At 40.1% G+C, this 21,241-nt stretch overlaps 2 protein-coding genes across 2 annotated transcripts in view; both read left to right on the top strand.

Annotated features, from left to right (window-relative positions):
* igsf5a (immunoglobulin superfamily, member 5a) overlaps positions 1–11,627 on the top strand; it is an 83,013-nt gene extending 71,386 nt beyond the window's left edge. Inside the window, exons 4-8 of the mRNA XM_062537377.1 lie at positions 7,488–7,778; positions 7,955–8,080; positions 9,321–9,401; positions 9,502–9,536; positions 11,262–11,627. Coding sequence (XP_062393361.1) covers positions 7,488–7,778; positions 7,955–8,080; positions 9,321–9,401; positions 9,502–9,536; positions 11,262–11,360 — 632 coding nt within the window. The 3' untranslated portion in view covers positions 11,361–11,627. The remainder of the gene's footprint in view (positions 1–7,487; positions 7,779–7,954; positions 8,081–9,320; positions 9,402–9,501; positions 9,537–11,261) is intronic.
* LOC134080770 (uncharacterized) lies at positions 1,288–4,308 on the top strand. The gene is made up of 4 exons (XM_062537374.1): positions 1,288–1,790; positions 2,736–2,930; positions 3,017–3,096; positions 3,238–4,308. The coding sequence occupies exons 2-4, from the start codon at positions 2,766–2,768 to the stop codon at positions 4,226–4,228; spliced, it is 1,236 nt and encodes a 411-aa protein (XP_062393358.1). The 5' UTR covers positions 1,288–1,790; positions 2,736–2,765; the 3' UTR covers positions 4,229–4,308.
* Positions 11,628–21,241: the final 9,614 nt, after the last annotated feature.

The raw sequence follows: 21,241 nt of genomic DNA, 5'->3' as shown, positions 1-21,241 counted from the left end.
TCTGTGATACAAATCTGTGCTGGGTAGGCTACATGTAGGCTACCCACGTCGCCGGTTAAAATGAACATGCCTCCGTTTTAAAATAGCCTATACACATTTCTAAGTATTCCTAGCATGTAAATGTTGCCTAAATGTCCATCTTGTCCATCTCTTTCGTCTTCGCCTTGACAATAATAGCCTATTCACGGAAATGCGGTCTTGTAACCGTAATGAATTAATGAATTAATCTATCGAGTCTTTCGTGAATTGAAGGCTATTTCCTTCTGATAGGCCTATAGGCGATTTTCTAAGATAATTTTCATTAATTTCAACAATGGTTTATTGAAACGTCGTTTGATTAATTTCGCCAGTCATCGCCTTCATTTTAATGATTAAATGAGACGGATATGCGGAGCATTTCTCTCCCTCTCCATTGACCAAAACTTTGCTCTGGCATCTCTGCTGGACTGACTGAGTTATAGGCTACGTCGCGTGAGAGAGCTGTGAGGTAGGCTGTAAAACATTCGAAAACTCTGCAACTGCAATCTGACATGCCGAGCGTCATGTCTCTTTTCTCCATTTGTCACCAGCGCGGTATCTTCGGGTTTTTCCGTGTTTTCCGGCAGGAGCCGAACCTTCATGTTATTAGGGCGGTCTTATGTTGCCCCCTTGCGGTTGCAGTTTTAATTACAAAGTGCCGAACCTTTGGGATTCCCGATGTGCGGGAAAGAAAGGAGCATTCTCAACCCGTACCATCTGTATATAGTGAATCTTAGAAGAATTTGAGTTATGATTATGATTTTTGCACATCACATATTTTGAAACACTTCTCCTAGACGGTTCATCGAAATCATGTCATATTAGCACTAAAATGATGTTGAGGGGTTGCTCAAGAGGAATTGCAACCAGATTTTAGAATTTTCGACGTATATTGAAAGGCGAAGGTTTGAATTATGGCGTTTTATCAAGAAACAGGAAGTTGGTGTTATAGGCAGAAAAAAGGTTATAAATTGGATGTAATTTTGCAGCTACATGTGGAATTGCTTCTGCTAGTCAGAGACAGAGTTCTGGGCTAAGGCTTCGGGACTCGTACAGCGCCACCTAGCAGCACAATATCTGTTGTGGTTTACACAAACATTCACGAAAATGAACCAAATTTGGTAGGCTTGTGTGTTATTGCTCTCGCTAGTCAGAGACAGAGCTCTAGCCTAGGGTGTGGCTTAGGGACTCTATAGCGCCACCTAGCGCATTGTCTTTTGTGGTTGACACATACATTCACGAAAATTAACCAAATTTGGTGGGCTTGTGTGTTATTGCTATTGCTAGTCAGAGACAGCTCTGGCCTAGGGTGTGGCTTAGGTACTCTATAGCGCCACCTAGTGCATTGTCTGTTGTGGTTGACACAAACATTCACGACAATTAACCAAATTTGGTGGGCTTGTGGGTTATTACTGCTGCTAGTCAAAGACAGAGCTCTGGCCTCGGGTGTGGCTTAGGGACTCTATAGCGTCACCTAGCACATTGTCTGTTGTGGTTGACACGTACATTCAAGACAATAGCCTTTATGACACGACCTACGCTCTAAATATTAGCCAGCCACTGTACTTCCGGTGCGTGCGTTAGCGTTCGTTAATGAATCTCTAGTAAAGCCAACAATATGGCAGTGTTTTTCTCCCGGTCCCTGCAGGATTTACCCCGCATAAACGTTAGCGATGTGAGTCGCATCATTGCTCATCATTGCTCAACATCAGCAGCGATGAAGAATAAAGGATTCAGACTGTATGTAACAAACTACATACACAACTACGAAGGTAAGTTTACAATGTTGTTATTAGCCTAGCGTATCTGTTTTCTTACATTAACTTAGCAAAGTAGCGATAGGCTAATGGTAACAGCAGCAGTATTTTGTGACTTATTTGTGTACAATATAATGTATTAACCCCGGTATTAATCTCAGTTTCAAACAAGTGTCCGGCAGGAGAGGTTACGGTTAAGTCAGATTGCTTCAGGAGTATGGAGAAGAGAAAAAAATCTCACAGTCCAAGTGTAAGGGATCACGCAGGTTCAGATCAGGTTCATGGAAAATGAATTGTTCAAATCAAGTTTCTGTGAGTCATGGCATTGCTTTAAATTAAATGATGACTAAAACAACACTAAACAACGCTACCTAACAACTACAGGCTATATTTTTCATAATGTGTATTGTCACCCTTGTTCCATATGATCTGACCTAGTATTGGAAAAAAAGGAAGTAAATCTCACAGAAACTAGATTTTGTTCAGAGTTCTCTTACTTCTTTACTTTCTTTGCTACTACTTCACTCTTTAAGTAAATGAGTTCAGAGAGCGTTAACATATATTGGACTCTTTAAATTATGCATAATAAAGTAGGCTGTAGACTAGGCCTACTACACATAAGTTGCACTTTTATAGTGTCTCACTTTTCTCATTTCTTCTTAAGTTCCCAGCCTAGTCTAATTACAGTTCAAAACAGTTCTCAAACTGTGTTCAAGACTGTCATATAGGTGCAGTTAGTGATACTGGATGAAATTATGCATATGTATATTAGTACATTAGTTTACAAAAGCTGTTGTCCAACACCTTTTTATGGGGTATTCAAGAGAATATAAGGCAAGTTAATCATGGGGACATGGGGTTAGTCTAATTAATTAGTTTCACTCACTGCACCTGCAATGTTGAATTGCTCTTGCAACTGATAATTTTTCTATCTCTAACATATTTATCTATCTGTAACAGATTGTTCTGAAGGATTCAAAGCCTGTGACGATGGAAAGCTGTTCGTGTACGTGTGTGGCTGGCACTGCCCTGTGCAACCACGTGGCAGCTCTAATGTATCAAACAGCGCACTATTCACAGCTGGAGCTCAAGGCCGTTCCACCAGTGCACAGCTGCACAGAGACAGAGCAGAGGTGGCACAAACCACGAACCATGGTAACTTACCTTTTAAACCTAAGTTAACAATTTCATTAATGGATATCAGGTTTACTTGTACTAAAACGTGTTTGGTTTCATTGCAGGGTGTTAAACCTGGTCTGGTGAGTAAGATGGTGGTCCTCTCAGCCCGACCAAAAGAAAGAAGGCTTGTAGAAGGAATCAGGTTTGTATTGTTTTGCATTGTTATATTGCTATTACATTACTGAAATGCTTACAAACTTAAATTTCATTGTACCTGTGACATTGAAAATAAAGATATATTCTATTCTATTTCGCCTTTTGTTCTGTTCTGTCTTTTTCACAGAAGCAACCTGTATAGGGGAGTAACTTCCCCTTTGCCTGTACCAGCCACACTTAATGTCGGAGCAGTGTACCAGGACATTCCAGCTGATCTGGCTCCCATGATAACAACGATGTCGATATCAAAGGATGTACCTCTGGTTGACTCCATGTTCGGGAGAGTTCAGGAGGGAAGTGTGCTGTCATATCAGATGCCCGCAAAGGTAGTGCCCCGCACCTTTCCACATGAAGATGCTCCTTCACCCCCACAGCTGCCACTCAGTGATTACAGACTTCAGCCATCAAACTGTGCTTTTGTCTACACTGAACAGCAACATCATCACATGGCATCCCTAGAAACATCACTAGAGATGGCACACAAAATAGAAGTCTCTACTAAAAAACAGAGTACCTGTACTGAGTGGCACCAACTTCGACACCCCCGCATCACCTCGACCAGATTTAGAGAGGTCTCTCACACAAAAGCACTAACATCTGCTGAAAATCTGGCCAAACGACTTCTCAGACCTTGCCATCAGACAGCTGACATGAGGAGGGGGCTTGAAATGGAATGTACAGCGATAGAGGAATACTGTAGAGTAAGAGAAGTTAACCACTATCAGTGCGGGTTTCTTATTCATCCTGATGCCCCATGGATGGGCTCATCCCCTGATGGGATAGTCTATGACCCCAAGAGCCAGCCTGTCTTTGGACTGGTTGAAGTTAAGTGTCCAAACGTTCCAAGCTATGTGGACTGTCCATACATTGCACTCTCTGATGGAACACCATCTTTGAGGAAAACCCATCCTTACTTCTGGCAGATACAGGGCCAGATGCTGATTTCTGGATGTGAGTGGTGTGATTTTGTTGTTTACACACAGGAAGACATGTTCGTGGAAAGGATTCCCCGTGACAATGAAATCACAGACATCATCAAAGAGAGGGTTGATCACTTTTTTTTCTGTTTTTCTGTTTTTCTTTTTTCCGTTTTCACTTTCTTGTGTAGCAAAGAGTGAGATGTTACGTTTTTTTATTTTTTTATTTAATGTCCACATTTAAAGAAACACATGAACATGAGTTTAATAAAATGGCTGACTAATAAAACTAGTAGAATTGAAATAATTTGGTGTGATGGTATTTTTGCTACTGTTGCAGGTCACAAATACTTAATGGTAAGACATGGAATTGGTGCATTAAAGTAATGAAGAAGCCCTCAAAATAAGTTGACCATCTTCAAATCATTTTTGTAATAACCTGCTTCTTAGAACATGTAAAAAACAAAGGGACACAGTTTTAGATAGTAATAATAATAATTCATTTATTTAGCAACCAACATGTTTCTTTTCCCTGGTAAAATAAGGATAAATACTATCCATGGATCAGGCTTCAGGCTTCTTAACCCATGCTTTTACAAGAGGCCCATTTTCATAATTGGTGAGGAGACACGCAACAGTATACAGTTGATTGATACTCCCAAAAAGCCGTAGAGGGATTTCGGAATTTGTGCTCTTTCACTCGACGAATGAGTCGCTCCACATGCACCCTAACACGTGCTATGGCCTGGGTCTCCCTAACTTCTGCAGCAGACATTTGAGGCCGCCCAGCAAGGAATGCTGGCCTGTAAATCTTGCACGGTACAATGTCTTCGATCAGAAAACCACGATCTACCATGACCTCCATGTCAGGTTTTAAGAGTTTGATGATACCAGATTCCTTTGTGATCTGCTTATCGCTTATGGAGCCAGCAAAGAGAGAAGACACAAATGTCACTGCTCCATGTGGAGCAATACCAATAAGACCTTTAAGTGTGCAATGGGATTTGTAGGTGGAAAAAACCTCACTCTGGAGGAGAGGGGAGGATGGGCACTGACACTTCAGCTCGGTGCAGTCAAGGATTACAGTGGTGTCAGGGTAGTCCTTGAAATCCGCAGGTAAACATTCAACTATCTGCTCCTGTGGTATCCAGATCCTGACTGAACCGAGTACCGTGTATAAGAAATTACTCCATGATGAGATAATGCGACTGACCGTGGACTGATGGACATTGTAGCGGTCAGCGAGGTCCCGTTGTTTGGAGCCCAGGGCGAGATAGTTTAAAAACATGAAGCACTCATCAATGGGCTGGAGGGAATGGGTTGCAGGCTTGGACTCTGTGTGATTTCCTCTCTGAGCCTGCCTCACACTAACCATGGATGGCACCGCAGGTTCAATCAGGGCCCAGAACCGCATCAGCAAGGTGTATGAGGCAAACCTTAAGAAATAACATAAAGATATGTTATTGAATATGTGTAAATGATTTTCACAAATAACTATGCAACAGAATAAACAGTAGCCTAATCACTTTAATTCAACACTTCTAACACTGTATTCAGTATCACCAATTAAAATAACTAGGCTAATACTCTGAGAAAATAGTTTGCTGCCCATGCATTTTCGAAACTCGTTAATCCTCTTACCTGGTGAAAAACCAGATGTCCTTGTCTGAGGCAGCAAAGCGATGGATCCCAAACCTCTGCTTCATCGTAAGGCTTTCAACTTGTTCCCTCAGTAGGCGAACCTCCTCTCGTAGAGCTGTATTTTCGTCGGCGATTGCGGAGGCAAGATCAGGACCGGAATCTTCCATGTCTTCATCTTGTCCTGGGTCGTCACTCTCCAGCGGCAGCGGCAGCGGTCTCTCTCTCCTCTCCCAAACACTTGTTCTTACAGGTGGGAGGGAGAAGCTATTCCAAGTAAATAAAACTCGTCCTTTGTCCGATGTTGGTTCCCGAAGATCCTCTTCTTTAAAATGCCGGCTACACACCCGAGTGTGAGGTGTTATCACGAAGTCATCCCTGCGAATGGCGATAACCCATTTTCGTCTTAACTCATCATTCGTAGGGAAAGTGTGAAAACTAAGTACATTGTTGTATTTAGCAGAAGCCTGACACATAGGCACACAACAATGTTCAGCCGTTGTACCAATCGATCGCTGATATGTAAAAGTTTTCTTCATTGTTTACACTCCGTGAACTACTTCTACATCAGCACCATGATCAGCACCAAGTTTGACATGTAGCGTAGCGTTCCGGAAATAGCAACGGTGGTTTACTTGGAAACGGGAGTACGTCACACTAGCGTTGGCATATAGGCTATTAGGTAGGCTTGTGTGTTATTGCTGCCGCTAGTCAGAGACAGAGCTCTGGCCTAGGGTGTGGCTTAGGGATTCCATAGCGCCACCTAGCCTGTTGTCTGTTGTGGTTGACACATACATTGATGAAAATTAACCAACTTTGGTGGGCATGTGTGTTGCTCATGCACATGCCCACCAACAAGTATGTGTTGCTTTGTTAGATTCCAAAATGCTTTGTTAGGTTCCGAAACCGCAGGTGCTTGGGCCCGCCATCGCCATTATAGTAGTCCAGCCTGGAGAAGACAAAAGCGTTCCCTAGAATTGGAGATCCATAGGAAGAAATATCAGACAGATCCACAATTCAAGGGCCCAACCCATCTGCCTAGGGTCAGTTACAGTACATCATTTTTGGTGTCAGAAAGTTCAAATAGTCCAGCGTAGGGAATAAATTGTCTAGGGATTAGGATTGTTTTGCATCCACATGGCATCAATCAGTGTTTGGTCTGCAAATAAAATGCTTTATTAATTGATATGAATGGCTGACACATTTGATAGTGTAAACCATGCCTCAATACAAGAAAATGAATGTTTGGTTACCACATCTCATTGAGATGTGGTGGCGTAAGCCAGGCTAGATATAGACAAGGTTTGAACAAAATCTGGGACGGTGCAGGAACAACCTCATCTGATTTGACACGGAATGACCCACTTAGGATTTATGTGAAAAATTATTAAGGTTTTGATATGACGTAACTGTACCAAATGAAGTTTCTTTCTTTTATTATTAATATATTGGTTTTGTCTTAACCTATTCCAGATTACATGTGTAGAGCGTTTTAATACTTCAAAATAACTTATTATTTTACCTCAGGGACAAGAATGAAAACACATAGGTATACAATGTAATCTAGTAAGTGTATTTATCTATGAAGGAAACAGGGTACATCATTTACACTGTGTACATGAAGTGACTATAAACTGAGGTATTCCCACATTGATTTTCGTGTTCCTATTCCACATACCATTTTAGTTCTATGAAAATGACCAAAATATGCAATCACATCTTGTTTTATGCTTAATATCTTCACGTGAATGAATGTCTTACAGAAACCTCAAATATTGCCTGAACATTAAAGGTCTTACTGTATGCTTTCATTTCATTTCAGAAAGTGGAACTGTTAACATTCAAGGTGGCAACATAACTGTGAGAGCTGATGATGAAGCGTCTTTTGTCTGTGTTGCGTCTGGATGGTTCCCTGAACCACAAATATCCTGGAATATAAATGGCAAAATGGCAGATACGGAAAACTATAACACCACTGTTGAGGCTGTAGGAACCCTACTAAACTCCAACAGCACTCTGTCAATTTCAGCTGTTGACAGCGCTCAAGTTCAGTGTCTGGCCAAAGTGCCTGCTTTGTTCTCACCACAAACTACCAGTGTTTTCCTGATAGTTGGTAAGAATACAATTTTGTCTCATAAAATTAATGTTCAGCACAATAATCAGCAATTAATTACTATGCCTTTACATTTAGCCTTAAAGCACTTTTAAAGGTATTAAGAAAGATTAATATATTACACATTAACTATCAGTTATATGAAGTTTATATTGTGCATTTGCCATCTTTTCCAGACAAGACGAATCTGCAACCTGACAGAACGGTGCTGATTGCCACAACTGTGACCTTTAGTTTGGTTGCAGTGATAGTGTTACTCATCATTGGTATCATCTTATTGTGGAAAAAAAAAAATGCAAATAGTAAGTACATTACAATTGGTGAGCATAGCTGTGCAATAGCAGTATAGAATGAGCCTCATCAACCTCATCAAATAGCCTAGGCTACGGTATGGTCCGGATCAACATCAAGTGAACATCAGGTTGATGAATAGGATAAGGCCTAATATCACTAGTGATGTTTTGAATTGAGAGCGCAAACCTCCACCAAGCGAAAACATAATCGCCTCCTGGATCCAGACGGTGATACGGATCACTCCCAAAATATAATAGTTTCTACCTTGGGTCATTTCGGACGCTCCCTGAATATTTAATCGATCCATAACTTTCTGAGTTATCTTGCAAACAAACAAACAAACAGACAGATAGACAGACAAACAAACCCCGATGAATACACCTCCTTGGCGGAGGTAATAACAAATAAGTACAATAATGTAGGATACTTCTTGCGGCCCACCACATTGCGCTTTTTAGCAGCAGAATTGTTTAGCATGTCATGGCTTAGGCTTACACCGATCATAAGCCTTCTAATGTGTCCTTATGCTGAGGATATGGGAAGGTTTGTGCTCTTTGTCCCAAACATAGGCTATCATTTGTGTGTGAAGCATTTTAATCAAGATGTTATTTGATGTAAGGTAAGGTAAGGTAAGGTAAGGTACTTTTATTTATATAGATGTGTAAGCAAGCATTCTCTTCAATAAAAAGGGTAAAATAACCTTTTTCTAGGTAAACAGTACACTGCACTGGCTAAGGTTTACTATTGCTTAGGTAGTGTAATGGATGCCATCTCTTAGCTGTGCGTGTGGAACGTTGGTAAACCTCACTTCCCGATGCCTCAAAAGTGCTGCTTGGCTTTTAACTCGATTGTTAGCACGCTTGACTCACGATCCAAGGTGCAAGTCTGGGCGTCTGCATTCAACACCACACAGGTTACAGCAATTTATCAGAGTTCCTCTATTAATACAAACAGATACAGATAATTGAAATGTAATTGAAATCTTTCATAAATTATGAATCCTGTGATCATGTTGATGGGATGATAGTGTGTGATATACACCTACTTGAATGTATAATCACACAACCATTATAGAAATATAGTGAAGTTGCCAGCAAGTTGTGTAATATAATTTGCTTTAAATTATTATGTCTCACATCATTATGTGTCCATGTCAAAGACAGGGGATATAATGACTAATGGAATATTACGTTCAAAAAAGTACATGCATGAGCATATTCAATACAGTTTCTCTCTATTGCTCTTAAGGGAAAGTTGTGTATCCGAATCAGAATGCAGAAGAAACCCATGGAAGAGATAACCCTGGATACAATATAGATGGGGACATGAGTAAGGCTATGAAAAACACTCCAAAACATATATCCATCCACACACAAACCAGACCAAATAGACGTGAACATTCCTTTTAAATACAGCTTTCTCTTGACAGATCATGGCAATTCCATCACAGCAAATAATTACGAGGTGAGTCATTACTCAGATTGAACATAAGACCATTCTTACTTGGCAAACGGAAACTAACTATTTATTGTACAAACTTTTGAAAACATTTCAATCACTCTGTGTACAAATTGTAAGCAGTTCTGTTAGCTTCTGTTACAACCCTCAGCAAGCTCAAACTAATTCTGACTCTGAAATTGTTAGGATATTATGCATCCTGATTGGAATTAAAATAGCCCCACATCATCACATACCCTTCACCATAGCTAGAGATTGGCATGGTGCTTTTTCAAGTAGGCCTATTAGCCGGTTTGATTTGCATTGAGCTCAATGAGCATCAAACAGGCTAATAAGCCTACTGGAAAAAGCACCATGCCAATCTCTAGCTGTGATGATGTGGGGCTATTTTAATTCCAACAGCCGAGGAAACTTTATCAGGATGCATAATATCCTGGATCCATGAAAAAGCTGGCCTTAAAAAAATTAAATCTGCCTGCCCCTATGTGTTAAATTCCCATAGGGTTACATAGGGGGTCAAATACTTCCTTCCCCCTAGCATTTAGGAAGAACATTTATTTAGTTACGATACATTCTTCAATCACAAAGAAAATTGGTGTACTTAGCGGTTTTATTCTTACTCATTATTTGAATGAAGACATTAAGATTTATTGTCAAATGATGATTTTATATTCCTCTTTTTAGGCAACTTTAGCATGGTATCAAATACATTTTCTCCCCACTGTACATGTAGCACAAGATTCTACATTATTTAAAAGAAATATATGATTACATGATGGCGAAAGAAAACTCTCTGCCTCGGCCATGAATCCCATATATCAGGACACCTTGGCGGCCATTCTTACATGTACATGATGTATCATCTACATTTACATTACATGTACAGAAAAAAAAGTGAGCAGCCGTGGTGTACTGGTTAGGGCTTCGGACTTGTAACCGAAGGGTTGCCGGTTCGATCCCCGACCAGTCCACCACGGCTGAAGTGCCCTTGAGCAAGGCACCTAACCCCTCACTGCTCCCCGAGCACCGCTGGTTGGGCAGGCAGCTCACTGCTCTGGGTTAGTGTGTGATTCACCTCACTGTGTGTGTGCTGTGTGTGTTCACTCATTCGGTTAAATTGGGTTAAATTGGGTTAAATGCAGAGAAACGAATTTCCCTCACGGGATCAAAAAAGTATATATTCTATTCTATTTTTTATCCATTTGACGGACACATTACATTTTGTCCAAGACGACTTACAGCAATGAAATAACATTTAATCATTTCAACTTTTGAACTACAGGGCTATAAGGTTACGATAACAAGGATAGGAGTGCTACTGCCTATATATTAAGACAGAAGTATGTAGAAGAGTAAGAGTAGTAGAAGAAGAGAGGGAAGTGAAGTGGGAGAAGGGAAAGGGGGAAGAGTGTGGTAAGTGTCTATCAGGTGTGTGAAGCGTTAGGAGAGCGAGTATTTTTGGAAGAGTTGTCTCTTCAGTTTTTAGTTTTCGGAGGCTGGGCTGCCTACAGAGACCAGATTTTTCACAGTGTATTCGCTGGACGGGCAGCAAAACAAATCGTGAGGACTGAGGAGATTGAGGGATTGTCATTGATTGTGACAAAACATGACTTGAAATCGCATACAATTGCTGACTGCACTATTATGCATTACATAAAAATATGCTTATATTTGATTAAGATTGGTACAATGCATAATGAAAAATGAAACAAATCTTTTTCTGATTTCTAGATTCCAGACATGAGCCAGACAAGCAGTGGTCAGCAAAATGATTTCAGGACACATGAAGGAATGACCACAACAAAATTAAGACATGTGACAATAGTTTAAAAAACTAGATGTACCGCAAAGCGATACACAATATGACCGCCGCTCAGTCCTGCACATTCTCTCCGCAAATATCAATCACGCTTGTGTTTCCATCGCCTACTCCATCCCTACTGCAACTTTTATGTATGTAAATGAGTGTGTGCATGTGTGCGCTTGCTTTTGTGTATGAGTGCTTCTCTGTCTAGTGTGAGTGTGTGTCTGCTTGTGTGTGTGTTTAATGTGTCTCTGAGTATATGTTCACTGTGTTCTCTGCCGTCACTGTCACTCCAATATCAGATAACACACACACACACACACTCACATGCGCGCGTGTGCACACACACACACACACACACACACACACAAACACACATACACAGGCACACACTCACACACACACACTCGCACACACACACACACACACACACACACAAACACACACACACAGGCACACCCAGAGAGAGAGAGAGAGAAAGAGAGAACACACACAGAATACACACAGATAACACAGACACAGAGAGAGAGAGAGAGAGAGAGAGAGAAAGAAAGAGAACACACACAGAACATGCACATACACACATATACACACATGCAAACACACAGATGGGCACACAGAAACGCACCCACACACTATAGTACATCACACACACACTCACTTCTCAGCTCCGGTGGTCTCACAAAATGTACTCAAAGATGTGTGTGTGCATGTGTGTGTGTGTGTGTGTGTAGGTGTGTGTGTGTGTGTGTGTAAGGGTGTATGTGTGCATGCGTGTGGGCGTGTTTGTGCATGTGTTTGTATAATGTTTTATGTACATGTGTGTATGTAGTGGTGCGTGTGTGTGTAGGTATGTGTGTGTGTGTGTGTATTTATGTGTGTGTGTGTGTGTGTGTGTGTGTGTGTGTTCCTGCATGTTTGTTGCACCCAGAGCAACCATTCTCTTTTAAAACATATTTGGAAACTAGTTGATTAAAGGTTTCTAATGGTGTCACTTATATGTTTCTAGGACAAAAACTAGCAGAGATTGAGATGTTTGGAACAGTTTTTGAAATCCCCAGGGGGGGATTTAGACTCCAGATAATACCACCATCTACTGGCCGATGGGTATACAGTCCTGAATGTACACATAAATCCATTTATTTTATAGCCCCCCATGGATGAAATTCCACAAAACTTGGCTTACTCCCAGAGGGTGTCAGGTTAATCATACACATGAAATTTGGTGCAGTTCATAACATCTCATCTGAAGATATGGGCAATTAAAGCAATATTACATTGCATTTTCAATTTTTACGATGGGGGGGCAAATCACAAATTACTGGTTATAAGCTAAGTTGATGCAAGCTCTAGAGAACAACATACCATAAACATTTTGTCATCCTCGGTGCCACGGTTCAGGTAGTTATGTAGGAAAAACTGTCATTTTTGGGCTTCGGGCGGGGGCAGCGCGGGGGTGGAGTGACCCCCGGGGACGAAACGAAAATTTTCCATAGAACTCTACTGGGGCTACATGCCCACCAAGTTTCATGCGCTCCGGTGTTACGGTGTCCCGGGAATCGTTGACGAAAAATGACGGGAAAAAAGAATAAAAAAAAATGACCGCTTCGCTAGCTACGCTAGCGGCGGTCATAATGATTGACAATCATGGCAATTTACATTGAAGAATTGACAGTCGTTATGCACCAGCACGTGCTTGGAAATCAATGCAAATCAATGTCAATTATATTTTTAACTTGCTCATTATACATCATTACCAGTGTTGGGAGTAACTCATTACAAAGTAACGCATCACTGTATATCAACTACTTTTAGCGGTAATGAGCAAGTAACGAAGTATTTTTTAAAATCAAGTAATGCAATTACAATTACTGAAATTTACATGAGTTTGTTACTCGCGTTACTCTCTAAGGGGGTTAAATTAGCCATTAGCCAGTGGCAGGCCCCAGCCGTGGCGCAACTGGCTGGGGCACCTGCACCGCACGCCGGCGACCCGGGTTCGATTCCCGCCCCGAGGTCCTTTCCGGATCCCACCCCGACTCTCTCACCCATTCGCTTCCTGTCTCTCTCTACTGTCCTGTCAAAATTAAAAGGCACAAAAGCCAAAAAAATATACTTAAAAAAAAAAAAAAAAAAAAAAATTAGCCATTAGCGGCAAGCGGCAGCGGCAAGCGTAACGCAACGATCAGACCATAATAATACATCCAAATCATTCTATCTCGTTCCGAAGTTCAATCTTTGTTGCTACGTTCTTAGACGAATCTGATTGGTCAAAATACCTAAACAACTGATTGTGATGAGCCGAGCGTTGTGCTTCAAAGTTGAACCAAGTTCAACTCCCAGTTTGCTCAACACTAGCGTTACGCCAGCGTTGTCACCGTTCCACTGCCGAACCATAGAGAACAATAGGTAACCTGCCGCTGGCTAGTGTGATCCCCGCCTAAGAGTAGCAATTTGAATCTTATGAAGCACCTGTTGAAAATATGCTTTGACAACGCTAGCGAAAGACCCCAGCCCTACGAATGCTTAAAGCGTCACTCTGTGCAAACAACCACACTTTGCACAGACGGACGATAAGCCAGGCAGAGCTGAATAAATGGATTGCTATCACACTGTATGTTATCGATGACATGCATCCTCTGTCATGTTACACCCCACTATAAAAATGGCCCTTTTGGGGTGAACAATAACCCACCAAATCCTAGTAAACAAGAATGCCTTTTAAAAATGACCCAACCAGTGGGATTTATTAACATTAAGACATACATTTACAAGACACTAAATAGACTTAATCAAAGCGACAAGACAAAATCCCAGTCTGAGAGGCAACAAGACAGTCAGCAGTCCCCATGCAAAAAGCCTCTCCTGAGGAACTGGATCCTAGAGCCTTTAACCCCCAGTCAATCAGCAGGTCAGGTGCTGCCAATTAAGGTCGTTGCCAGCAGAGCACCTGAGCAGAGATAGAGGGAACGGAAAAGGAACAGGGACAAACAGTACTGGGAACACACAACACAAGAAACGCATACAGTCGTAACACCCCCACCCTTAAAACAATGAATAAATAATTTGTCATGCGCGCAATTACCAAAAATATCTCTTCTGTGCAATATGCAAAGCAAAAGACAAAACACCATCTTCCTATTTATTCATTGCAGTCTTCACAATAATTTAACACAATTTCATAATGGGTGCTAACCAAGACTGTATGGTTAAAATGACACTCAACTGATCAAAATTGCATAGCATGGCAGTTACATTTAAAGACAGGAAAACCAAAAGAAAAGCCTCACACTTCTTTACTAAGGGATACAGTATCTTACCTCACTCCCGAAAAAGAAAAAAGCGTGAGTCTTCCGGGTCCACTTCTTAACTCTGCACTAACTAAACCTGAGCTACAAAAGTGCAGAAAACATGCCACCACAACCAGGATGAAAGACAAACAAATACACTACCGAGTTCCATCAAGGAACTTCACAATTGCAAAAACTAGACAAGGCTATATGCTTACATAAATGCAGACCAAAATTCAGTCCACCAAAACAAAAAACAACCACAACTTGTGGCCAAGTGGACTAATGCAGAGAACAAACAGTCTGATATTTTGCCATTCAACATGAGGCATAATAGCCATACAAAGGAGACCAACCTCCAGCAAAGAACTTGCAATAAGAATCAATAATTTGGGACTGCTGCTGACAAAAAGGCATTACTTAGGATCAAGGTGGTTCAAAAAGATCTTATAAAATGGGCCAATTGGTGCGCTGCCACTAGATTCAAAATTGAGCAGCCAAACACGTAGCCATACCAGTGGGTGCCACTCCCACTAGAGAAAATGGCTACCTACCATGAGGTGAACAGAACTGACTGAGACTAAACAAAACAAAGTTCACTGCATTCCTACAACATACACAGCAACAAGTGACTACAACAAAAGTGGAGTGCAAGTCACAACCAAAAAGGTCAACAGAAGTAGACCAACTACAATTGTTGCCACTGCAACACACAAAGACCCAACAAAGTGACCTGCCACTTCCACAACAAAATGGACCCCATGTGGTCTTCAACCACATCCACAGCTACTGTAATGTATGCAGGGAATCAGTAACAAACTGGACAAAATTGGGAAGCCACACCCACTGCACAAAGATCCACTGATCTGTGGAGTGACTATCCGACACAAAGAGGTAACATTAGCTGTGACTGGACACAAACGCAGTAACACACAAGTGACCTAACCAAAAGTGGACTGAAACAACCACGACACAAAATGGGCCACAGTGTAGTCAACCGCTACACTCAAATGTTGCCAACTCACACTTAAGCTGCAACCAAAAAGTGACCCAACAAATGTGGAGTTCAGTTACCACAAGGTCACACAACACCAGTTACTGCACACTACAGTCCATCACAGCTACACAAACTTAGACATTATACCTCACCTCATGGATGGTTCATCTCCGGCCGAGCCCCCATTTGTTACACCCCACTATAAAAATGGCCCTTTTGGGGTGAACAATAACCCACCAAATCCTGGTAAACAAGAACGCCTTTTAAAAAATGAAAAAATGACCCAACCTATGTTTGCAAAGTCTGGCAATGTAAGGTAGGCTTTAAGCCTACCTTACATTGACAGACTTTGCAAAGATTTGGAAAAGATTTTTGAAAGACTACAGTCTCAGACCCTCTCACATCTAAAGACAATTCATCAAGTTTCTAGTCACAGTCTAGTCACAGGCCAGTCTCAGATTAGGATTTTGCAAAGATTGTGGGTCACTATTTATAAGACTGCTACTAGATTCCTTCAAATTATTTCCATCGTGCACTAGGCAACACGTCATCAACAGGAACTCATATATGACAGCCTACTCATCAAAGTCATTTTTTCGCGTTTCTGCAGCATTGTTTCATGTGTGACATTACTAACAGATATAGAGTTGTTCTGTCACGTAGAATAGCCGACTAATAAATTATAAGAAATGAATTAACAAATAATCATATAGGCAACAGCTGTCGCCTATTTTGCCCCTTCCTGTTTGGTGTTGGAGCTCGCTCGCTATTGGTTTTTAATGTTCACGTCACTATTTGCATGAGCCACGACTGAAAAGACTTCCCATAATATCAAACATGTTTGATATTGTCGTAACGGCAAAACTAGAGAAAAACTGACTCCGACGGACTTAAAACCTCTAAGATTGGCACCTTACACTAAATGATTTAGATGACGGGAGCGCGCCGAGATTCTAGTACAACCCCTGGAATTTCCGGAAAGATTTTGGAAATTTAGTCGCCGACTGTTAAAACAGGCCAAAATCGTGCAATGTAAGCCAGCCTTTAGCAGAGATAGAGGGAACGGAAAAGGAACAGGGACAAACAGTACTGGGAACACACAACACAAGAAACGCATACAGTCGTAACAGTCAACTGTCAAGTCAGAGCCCACTAGGTCTAAAAAAATATGTTTATTGTGTTTGACTGTTCAGTACTGTTCACACTGTTTTTTACATTGAAAACGCAGACACTAAAGTAACTTAAAAGTTACTGTAACCCACTCCTGGGTAAGTACACCTTCGCACTAGGTTCGTAAGGAGGGGAGTTCAAGTGCAATAAGCAGACACACACCAAAGTTAAAGTTACTGGTACTTTAGTAACCAATTTGTATGATTGAAACAAGTGCAATTACATTTACATATGGTATGATGGAAGTCAGTGCATGCCAACTCACTTGATATGTTGTCTAAAGGTCAATATCTTCCTTATGTGACTTGGCATGTGACTTGAGATACTTCCATCATACCATATCATTGACAATCATTTGTTCTATAATGTACTTCCATTGAAACGCATTGATTTTGACTTGACTTGATTTCCTCATTTCTGAGGTGATATGAAGTGATATCTAATATTCCCTTTGCATAGGCTTTTGGTATCCAATATAGAATCAAAATGCAGCAATTATTTTGAAGCAGACTGTACCTATTGTTCAGATTTAGTTTTCTAGAAATATATGCAAATTAAGGCATATTTAAGTAAAACTGGTCTCATTTGCATATCTAAACATCACATTTCAGAAAACTTGCAATACAAAAAATATTTTTGAAAGTTTCAATTTGATATCTATAGTTTAAATTTTTACCCATTTCACCTGTAGTAAATCCCAATGGCAAAATGCATTGGAAATTGCTACCTTTGACCTTGAATAAAAGTATGTTCCACTAAATATAAATGGGTAGATTTTTAATATGTGATGCAGGAGGGTTTAAGGATCAATAAAAAGTATGAACCATTACTATTGCAATTAGTTTAAGTTTTGGCCCTTTTTTGAGCTAGATTGACTGGCCTAAGATTTCAAAATAAAAGTCCTACTCGCAACTTAAGGCAGTAAAAGTACCTCTTCACCAAAATAATGTTTTTAACAATGACAACTTAATTCCTATGAACTTTCTTATCACAATTATGATCTGTACCTATTTAATTATTTATTATATTTATGTATTTATCACCTGGGTTGCATTGCCTTCCCTAGTAACTAATAACTTTTCTACAGTAACTGGTCAAGTAATTCAATCACTTTTAAAATAAGTAACTAACTGTAACTTATTACTCATTTTCAGTAACTTGCCCAACACTGAATTACATAGTCTGTATAGTCTCTGGAAAACCCTTTGTTATTCAGGTCTCCTCTTTAGCCTTTCTTTTATATCCTTATACTTATAGGCCCTATCCAAAATTGAAATTATTCACCTGATATTCAGCCTCTTGCCTCCCAAGTCCCTTCTCATTGGTGAGAGGGAAGACAATATGGTTATGGTTATGGTTATGGTTATTTAGCAGACGCCTTTGTCCAAAGCGACATACAAATAAACAACAATACAAATTAAATTAACAGTGAACAATTACAAAATAGGGAGAATAGCAATATTATCAATAAAACTGTTTAAAACTGTAAGACTGTATATTTCCATCCGTGAATCAAGACGGGGGAGACGACCTCACAGCTGGACACTCCTTTGTGTTCAGGTGATCTGTTTGCATTTGAACTGTCCCCATTGTGTGTGGACTGCCATTTGGCCAAGTTTCCCAGGCCATGCCAGACACACCTACATTTTCCCCCTCCACGCCCCTAGAAAACTAATGCTGAAAACCAAAATGTATCTGTTTCATGACAAATGATAATGTATCTATGTTTGGTATCATTTTTAATGTCTCAACGCGAGAAGTAAGAGGGTCTCAGTGGTACAATTGTAAAATAAGTGTAAATATGTTTTCTGGTGATATAAGCGAAAAGAAACCTCCCATTCCCCCTTTTGTAATGATAAGATATACCCTGTGGAGAGCCATGGTCTTTTACTATACTCATAGAATCTATATGTTAATTTCTAAGGTGGAACCAAGCCGACATGCCTCCTGTGTCTAGATGGATATTTAAGAAAGAACAAAGGTGACTCTTCAGATTCTTGCTTACCAAGGTCTCCACCCGTGTGTCGTTCAAGCTAGGAGCCTGGCTAGCACCACTCTGAGTTTGGTTTTAGGATTGGAACCTCTGCTTAAATAGAGTAGTTAATTCTACATCAGGTATGATATCTTGAACTTTATTTTAGGTTGATTGTTTAATTCTTTTGCTACTTTATTATTGTCTGTACCTTTATACCTTTATTGATTGTTTTATTGATTAGAAAAGATTGCAAATAAATGTGATGTTAATTGGTAATCGGTAATATTCCTTTCTTGAGATTAGAGTCCGAATCAAGGCATTTGTTTAATCAGGTATCTTAGCAAACTAATTCTCAGTTAAACTGCGTATCTTGGGGGCCAGTCATACTATTAGGAGTCACTGCGCTAAGTCAGTTCGCACCAAGCTTTGTGGGCCTCTGGGTGCTAATGCCGGCCGGGCCTGATCAGCCAAACGAATAGTGGTCCCTGAACTGGTAAGAGAAAACTTCACAGGTGCCAATAGTCAATGAACTGTAGATATATTTGTAACGATATCAGGTTGGATCTCTTGTGATTAATCAAATCGGCCTTGTAGAGAGATAAGTTTAGAAGTACTTGGTACTTATTGTGATATTTCAGTCATCGGCAGTGTTTATACCATAATGGAGTCAGATGGTCAATAAATTAAACAAGTTCAACACAGCCTCATTGGCGCACCGGGTAAAGACAGAACACGTAAATAAAGCAGGAATATATTGTTGTATATTTCCCCTGCTTACAAAACAATCATTTTAAGCACTAACCTAATGAGAAAGAAACAATGAAAATGAGAATAGCAATCAAATAAGTCACTCAATTAATCATATAATAACTATGGCATGGTATGGCTAAATTTCAGGACAATAGTAAAATAAATGTCAAATTCTATCAATGGACAAATTATAACAAAACAATACTATTATACAAACCATAACACATATATAATAATAATAACAATTTAAAATATAAAGACAATAAAAACGCACACTCAAAGCCAAAAAACCCAATATACCAACAATCAACTGACACTGATTGAAGAGTCAATAAAGGCTAATACTTTTTGGAAAAATTGAAAAAAAAAAAAAATCATTAACAATTAGTGATGCAAGATGAAATTATATGGACTAACCATTTCCAGACACTCTTTAAAATAGTAGAATCCAACCAAAACATAGATCAAGAAAACATCATTAAAAAACTAGACAAATCAGAACTGTCAATCAAGAAGTATCAAAACCCACTTGACTTTCACATCACTCAACAGGAGCTCTTAACCCCAACCATATTGGTAAACTAAGGCCAAAGACAAAGACAAAGACAATGGTTTTATTTCAGTTAGCTGGTTTGAATTGCATTGAGCTCAATGAGAATGAAACCAGCTAATAGCTTAACTGAAATAAAACCATTATGATACATACTTATTCACAAACAAAATGTATGTCCTTAAAGATTGGATATTTCCTCATTTTTCCATTTAAGGCATTAAGATCAATTTCCAAAAGACAATTTTATATAGTCAACTTTAGCATGTGTTCCAATACTTATGGAGGTAACTGTATTATGAAATGTCTCCATTCAATAAACCAATGATGCAATTGACTTACTTACCCTAAAACACATATATTTTGACCTTTTAATTGCATTTGTATTAGGTTTTAACCCTGAGATACGGAAAAATCTCCAAATAGCGGCCATTTTGGACACCATCTTCAATATCTCACAGCGCAAGGGGGATTCACGGGGACTATTAGTATGTTATTCCTAAAGGTATTCTAAACATATCCTGAAAAATTCAGCTTGTTACTAATTTGTTCCGGGTTTGACTCTATTTTGAGCTAATGCTCTTGGATTAAGTCTGGAATTAAAACAGGGTCCAAAATAACTAAGTATATCTCTCAGGAATGCGAAGTGAGACAGGGCTGCCCTCTAAGCCCAACCCAACCTGTACCTTGCCCATATCACACCTGAAGTCCCATCCCTATGACTGCCCCACCATCGCCTTCTGTGGCCCCCTTGCCCAGATTCCTGGTCAACGCATCCTAGCGACCCATTACTTTCCCTAAGAAAATTACTAATCCCTATGGACAATTTATTCTGTACACTGGACTATTTGAGCTTTCTGACACTACAAATGACCTTACTGTACTGTAACTGACCCTAGGCAGATGGGTTGGGCACTTGAGTCGGCGATCTGTCCGACGGTTCTTCCTATATGTGTCTCCAATTCTAGGGAGTTTTCCTCGCCCCTGTTACTCATGGGCTCTCTCTCTGAATGTTTAAAACGCCATGAGACATGTGTAATGTTTTGGCGCTCTATAAGTGAAATTAAATTGAAATTGAAATTCAATTGAGATGAGGTCTGGCGTTAGCCAGGCTAATAGTGAAGTGGATACTATAGTCCCAAGAACGCAAATAGTCTGGTTATCATGTAATTCAT

This window comes from Sardina pilchardus, chromosome 5 (assembly GCF_963854185.1).
Source record: "Sardina pilchardus chromosome 5, fSarPil1.1, whole genome shotgun sequence".
NCBI lineage: Eukaryota > Metazoa > Chordata > Actinopteri > Clupeiformes > Clupeidae > Sardina > Sardina pilchardus.
This window is presented reverse-complemented; position numbering and strand designations above follow the sequence as displayed.